Below are 6,999 nucleotides of genomic sequence, written 5' to 3'. Positions count from 1 at the left end.
GGCGAGCGGGGGGGGGGGGGGGGGGGGGGAATGAAAAAAAAAACTAAAAAAAGTCTGCTAAGTAAATTGGAGGAAGGGCATGACATTTGCATGATTTTAAAATGAAACTCTCATGATCTATCAAAATGTAAAGTCAAATCGATTCCTATTCCAAATGCTAAGAAGCTGGACACACATAAAGAATAGTTGCTGCAGAACATGATATGGTAACTTGTTTTTATCTGTAAAGTCTAAGCTGTTGAGAGAAGAAAGGAGAAAATGACAATAATTCTTCGAACTTAAATCTATAGGAATTCTATCAGAAAAGGAGAGAGAGAGAGTTTCGAAGAATGAATGCCAGAAGTTTTCGAACTTAGCTTTTCTGATAAAGTTTTTGAAAATGAATGTCAATTTCCCATTATTTTATTGTTCATGAATCATGCATGTAAGGGGATGGAAGCAGGAATCTCGTCCTGCGTCCTGCGTATTTATCAGGAAAGCTGTGTTTCCTGAAGCATAAAGTTCCCTATAATCATACGTATCTGGCCCAGAATTCACAATATTGACACCAACAAATGAAATGAAAAACTACCTGTAAATGTCGAAGAATTGGTTTTTGCCATCGTTCCCGCTGGTAGCAAAATGTGCAAGACAAAAGAAGGCAAAAAAATATGTGAGGATTCATCTTAGAGATTTATTTTCTTTATGATAAGCTGAAGTTTGTTGTAAGCCCCAAAACCAATGTGCAACTCTACCAATAAAATGCCATATGTAAACTATTTCATCTCCTAGTAATAGAATATTCAACTCATGCAGAATATGACAAGTATGACAGGCTGCAAATTAAAAAGAAGATATTACAACTGCAAGTAGAACATACACCCCACCCCCCATTCTGTTAATCATACCACTCCCCTGAAACAAAGTTCTGAGAAAGACATTGAAACCTTACAGCTACTATTTTAAATCTCTTATCTATTAAAATTTTGAAAACATTATTGTCGCCTAACCACCATTATTTTAAATTTCATATCCACTCCACCGCTTTTAGGTCATGTTTCCCACTCCATTAGAATATGCAGCCATCATTCTTTTTCATTGCTAACCTTGAATTGGAAATTCAGGAACTTGATGCAAATGTATTTTTTGGTGGTTACAACTTACACGAGACATCCAGAATTCCAGACGTGGAACATAAGCGACCAACATAGATAGGAAAGAGTATTTTTCAAGTGAAGAGCTAAATCAACTTATTCTAATTTTCCAAATTATTACCCTAACTTGGACCAATGTCAAATCATTTTGAGTCATTTACCCGTATTAATGCATATTTACCTTTTATTGAGGCTAAGGATGTGAAATTATGAAAGGTCAAGTTTCTAGATAAGCTAGACTGCTAAAGGGTATGTGTTCCAAAGCAAAGTCATTACGCCCATCTCTGTTTCATTTTTCAGCACAACATCATTTTCTTAGGTCATGACCAAGTACTTACCACAAAAAATAAGACCAGAGATAATAGCTAAATTTGCCAAAAGCCCATAAAAACACTGCATATCTTGTGCATACATTTCTAGTAAAATTTATCATACAAAAGACATCCAGTACGAGAATATCAAATGGTGGTTGACACGTACCTTGTCCTTCCAGTAATAATAGATAGATTGGAAAACCCCATATTTGATGGAAAGAGCTTGCAAGGCCTAACATGTGAATGACAAATTATTATAGCATTATACAAACTAATTACTCGAGAAGACCGAAAATTCTGAAGGGAACAAAAAGAAAGAAAAGTATACATAAGCGCGATGCAGTTCCAATACACACAAAATCATTATGCACAGTCCAGACACTAAATATGTAATGGTCAAACAAAAGCAGGCTGAAGCAACCACCAAAATAAATCTGTGACACGAGTGACTAGAAATCAAAACAGCCCTGACTCGAACAGTAACAAGAGCTTCCCGCTAAACCTTTGTAAAGCAGTGACTCGTCTTCATTGACACCCTTACAGTCTGACTACACTACAGGTTTAGAATTTGAATAAGCGGGGACCAGCTCCTATGTATTCTTCACTTTACCGTGCACTCATCAATTATGGGTCTTCACATTTTTGATAAGCTTTTGAACACGTGACCACGTTAGTCAGTTCCAGATTGACAACATTAAGCTTGAACTTTTAGCACTTTGCAAGGAACACTTTTACACAACGTCTACTAAATCCAACTCTTTGACAAGTAGAATATTAAATTCTACTTATATTGAAAACTCTAGCACGGTCCAGCGTTTAAATTTATACTTACTGAACTTGGGCATCTTTAATACTGGTAGTCAACAATACCAGGATGATGGCAGAAATCTCTAAATCCAAGGTCATGCAATTGAGGTGCATATCATGGCATGTAATTTTTTAAGCAATTCTTGAATTGTTCTTCAGATTTATTCATTAGCTTCTTGACTGCTTCGACTGACTTGAAACCACAAAAAGAAGCCAAAAGCATATTCGCGCATATTCTAAATTTCCAGGACTGACTACTGGTCTCAAAAATTTTAGCACTCCTCTTGCATATTGTAACCATAGATACATGAGGTAAGCAATTTTTCCACGTCTACAATAAATAAAATTTAAAGGAAAGTCGAAGCAACTTTAACGACGATTACAGACGATACTCGACTAGTGACGCAATCAAACTCCATATCCATGCTTCAGCTAAGGAAAACTGACAAGTCACACTAGTTAGGTTTCCTCAACCCACTGTCTTATAATTCATAATTTTCATCAAGGTTTCTATACTCAGGAGGAAGAAGGTAAAAGGAGGAAATAAATTAATCAAACCACTCAAAGAGATTATGGTCTTAATGTATGTCTCCAACAAGGTTTTGAATTTTCCCATGTTCTTTGTTGGAAAAGGCCCAAAGCCTTATTTTTTGGGTCACTTTGAAGAGATGAACCCAACTTTTCACCATGATGCTATTTACTTCCTTACCCGTACCGCCGTGCTGTAATGTATTTTAAACTGCTATTCAGCAGCATTCACTATTAAATGCATCAATTTACATCTATGCAATTTGATCCATCAAAAGTATACATAATACATATCAAAACGTCTTGAAACAAACAAAAAGGGACTTAATAGTTTTGAAGTGGTTTGTTCAAGCTATTGTGAGAAGTGAGTCCAACATTAACTGAAAATGGTTTCAGTATATACTTAACAATTGCCAGCAAAATCAGGTAACTTAATCGCTAAAATCTCTTCGCAAAGAAGGAAACTTCATATCAAAAAATGAGCAGAACAACACACAACTAGAAGCATACACTTAATCACAACAATGTGCACAATTTTTTTAAACTGCAACTCAGAATAGTGATATTCTCACCTCAACAGCAGCATCGAAAGTTAAAATCACCGGAATCGATGAGCCAAGTGTGGGAGCGATAAGTCCTGCTCTTTCCCGAGCCTTGTGATCTAAAACCTCTAATTTAAACAGAATTGTCTCAAGCCTGCATCAACAATCAACAACATAAGTACAAGCAGTGGAATTAAAAAATTAAGAATAAATGCAGATGTCATAAAGAGCCTCCTCTTCACCCACCCCCTGGTTTGCGGCAGGCAGCATCAACAATAATCATAAAATGCAGCACAGGGATTGGACAAAAAGGCACCTTAATGCGCAATAGTTGGGACTTTATAGAATCAACTTTTGAGGTTTCATAGAGTTCCAGTACGAACTGAAGAAAAGTTTTACACTTTCCAAAAAGGACTAATATAGCTTGAAAAAAAAATTCAATAATACCATCGTGCTATCAGTACAAGCATGCTTCCACAACGTAGTAGCGAATTTTTTATTAACACGGATGTCATAAATCAAGATATGTGAGCATCTCAGAACAACTTACTCACTTTTGAGTTAGATGCTAGTTTTTTATCACCTCCACATCAGAGGAGAAACAACTAAGTAACAATTTCATATAGCTTCAGTTCTAAAATTTGAATAATGAACTGATTTCCAGACAATGAAGTATATAGTTGATATTGATAAAGTAGAATTTAACATTTTGTAGGTCAGCAAAGGATGAAGTAAAAAGATAAAGAAAGATACAAAGATGCTTTTATTATGCAAGGACTAGTACAAGATAGAGAGAATATTACTTTTCAGCTGCAAGAGTTTTTCTTTCTTTGTTGAATTCTTGAAGCCAATCTTCATCCTCATTGTCAAGATCATACTCCACAATTTCTCCGATCTCAGCTCTGGCTGTCAATAATATGACAATTTTAACACATGATTGCAACAAAAGTGTAGCAATTAATAAGGAGCCTATTTAGAGTGCATTTGGTAAAGCATCTCGTAGATTATAGATCGTGGGTCCTACGGATGGTGTGGATAATAAGTGTATAGTAGTTGTGGGTTCTAAGAAATGTGCAAACGGAAAGTATGTTTGTCAAACATGTACTTAATTGTCTCACCTCCCCTTGCACGAAGATATGATGTTGGTTGAGTGAAAGTACGGGAATAGTCTCTTTCATATGTATCCACTACCACGAACTCAGGAGTGGGTATTTCTGAAGCAACTTTTTTGCTAGGAGCTTGTTGTACCTTAAGAATAAATTGATCATGGCATTAGTTAATCTATGAATGTCATAATTCACGACTAAGTAAATACACCTGCCCAATTGTCCTACATCAGTTAAATGGCATGTACTGGTCTTATAACATGATATGAAGGAAGTACTATTTGTTTCACATAGATATTTACTGATCTTGTAGTAGTAGTATGCATGAAAACTTTAGCAGCAAGAGACATGACGTAAGACCTGGCAAAAGGCTTCAGAATAGAAAACAAAGTATCTTTGATATTTTTAGGCCATGACAGGGCTAATAATATTACAGATAAAGAACCCCCATTGCCACATCTGGATAATGTTTCATTGTAGTTCTAATAGGGATACAAAGATACTGGAAGAACAAAATTTTGATATTAGTTTGCACGGCAGTTCAGTCTGTAAATGCACACAATTACAAATACCTATTGTTTGTTTTATCTTACAAGGTACCTCGGTTATACCGACGTCCTTGATCACCTATTAGCACGTCCTCATTATGATGGACTCTAAGTACCAATCATTTAAAATTACAAAGTCTGCATTTGGATTTAGTTGCATGAATATCAACAAGTAGGTTGATGCATTCTTTTCTCTGCCTTCTTATTTTTTTTATTTTTATTTTTTTTTCTCTCCTAGGCGTAATTAAATAAATCAGATATTTCACTGCGGTTATAATAAAATAAGTTGAAGAAATTTTTCGAAAATTTATTTTCAGTCTAGCAAGGCTACGGGATATATAACCAAAAAATAATTAAATTCTTCATATTTCGAAAATTTAAACAATGATTTCAGAGACAAAAGCAATTTCAGAAAAAGACAGCCTTTTTCCAGTCAGAAATACTATGAACAACACCATGCATCGCGTCTTGGTTGCCTAAAAGCTTCTTTTTTCCAGTGGGAGACAGGGAGCATAGAGCTGATAAGCTGACTTCAAGGAATTGGGGAAATGTGGGAAGAGGAATCGATCTTAAACCTCCAAGATTAGGATTGGACCCTTTGATTCAGTAAAGTGCAAGTCCCTTTGAGTTCCCTGGAAGAGTTTATACAGGAGCCTACATAAATAATTAAGAGGAAGTTACAGTAACTTCCTGGTGTTGGGATGACTTAGTCTATGTTGTTCTTAGTCATTGGAGGTAAAATGATAATATGTTATCGTCACGGTCATACTGAAGGATTATAGGATAATAGGATTTAATGCAGAAGGCTTGTTTTGAGAAGCAACCAAATGCACATAATAATTACATAACTGTTTAATGCAATATTCGTTCTTGAAGTGGCCATGAGAAAGAAATTGCTTTTAAAAATAAAAAATTAAAAAAAGAAAACGAAAACTCAAGCAAATAAATGTTATTCTTCAAACACCTTGTCTATATCTATACTTAAAATAAAAAATAAAAAATAAACAAAAACAGCAATATAGTCAATGTGCAGTAAATTTTATATTGTGCTCCGAGTAAATACCTCACCTCATTATCAGCCTCTGAGACGATACGGAGCATCTGGGAGTTACGAGTAGAAGTCGGGACCTCGTCATCCTCGAATTCCTTAAAAGATTTTACAATAGGCAGCTTCTTGTGGATGTCAAGGGGTCGAGGCCTAAATGATGGCCTACTCATAGCATCAGCCCATGTCTCAACTCAATCAACTAATCTCTCTCTCTCTCTGTTTGCAATCTTTAGTCCTTAGTCTAAAATATCACATTTGAAAATTAAACTCTGAACAAAGAAAATATAAGCAAAATTGAATTCAGTGGGCAATATTCAGCAATTCATGGGCAAAAAAAATCAGTGCAATTGGCGTATTGGATTTGTATTTTGTTGTTACAAAGCCTGAAATGTTGTTTTAATTTAAATTGAACACTCACGCCTGAGGGTGATCCCAAACCCTAGGATTAAAAATACAAGCGCACGTTTGTACGAAAGCAAAAATAAGAATTAGGGGATTACAAGCAAAAGAGAGAAGCCCAATCGTGTGAGATGCTGTTTCGATGAATAATTGCTCAGAGAGATAAAATTATGTTTTGCAGTCCTGCCGAATTGGGGCTGAGGGGTTGATGATGGAAATGGGGGAACCCGGACAGCTCCAAACCCGGATAACTGGTTAGTGAAAGTGTACCCGTGGACCCGATTCTAAGGGACATGAAGTCTGCCTCCGTTTGGCCCCCACATTGAAATAAAAAAAATGGGTGAAATAGTATCTTTAAAAAAAAAAAAAAAAAAACAACTGTTTGAAGAAAATCATAAAATGTCAGATTTCATATTTCTTACATTCAATCATTATTTGAGTTAATAACGTAATGTTTGAACAACTTGAAATTATAACACTATTTTTGGGTTAAGGTTACAAATAGCTGTTATCTTCATTTCAGTGGACAAATCAGTATTCATGTGACGTCTTGATCTTTGGAATGTGTTTAAAT

General features: G+C 35.5%; 1 protein-coding gene across 3 annotated transcripts in view; it reads right to left on the bottom strand.

Moving 5' to 3' along the window:
* LOC111387693 overlaps window positions 1-6,685 on the bottom strand; it is a 10,717-nt gene extending 4,032 nt beyond the window's left edge. Inside the window, exons 1-8 of one of the 3 annotated variants that reach the window (XM_023012272.1) lie at window positions 6,527-6,685; window positions 6,042-6,267; window positions 5,554-5,632; window positions 4,443-4,572; window positions 4,128-4,230; window positions 3,355-3,478; window positions 1,614-1,679; window positions 572-610 (exon numbers count right to left, since the gene is read on the bottom strand). In XM_023012272.1, coding sequence (XP_022868040.1) covers window positions 572-610; window positions 1,614-1,679; window positions 3,355-3,478; window positions 4,128-4,230; window positions 4,443-4,572; window positions 5,554-5,632; window positions 6,042-6,196 — 696 coding nt within the window. In that variant the 5' untranslated portion in view covers window positions 6,197-6,267; window positions 6,527-6,685. Of the gene's footprint in view, window positions 1-571; window positions 611-1,613; window positions 1,680-3,354; window positions 3,479-4,127; window positions 4,231-4,442; window positions 4,573-5,553; window positions 5,633-6,041 lie in introns of all 3 variants that reach the window. The other 2 variants (XM_023012288.1, XM_023012281.1) reach the window with 2 other exon arrangements.
* Window positions 6,686-6,999: the final 314 nt, after the last annotated feature.

The sequence above is a fragment of the Olea europaea genome, chromosome 3 (genome assembly GCF_002742605.1).
Source record: "Olea europaea var. sylvestris chromosome 3, O_europaea_v1, whole genome shotgun sequence".
Classification (NCBI taxonomy): Eukaryota; Viridiplantae; Streptophyta; class Magnoliopsida; order Lamiales; family Oleaceae; genus Olea; species Olea europaea.
The sequence above is the reverse complement of the archived record's forward strand: the minus strand, read 5'-3'. Positions and strand labels throughout refer to the sequence as shown.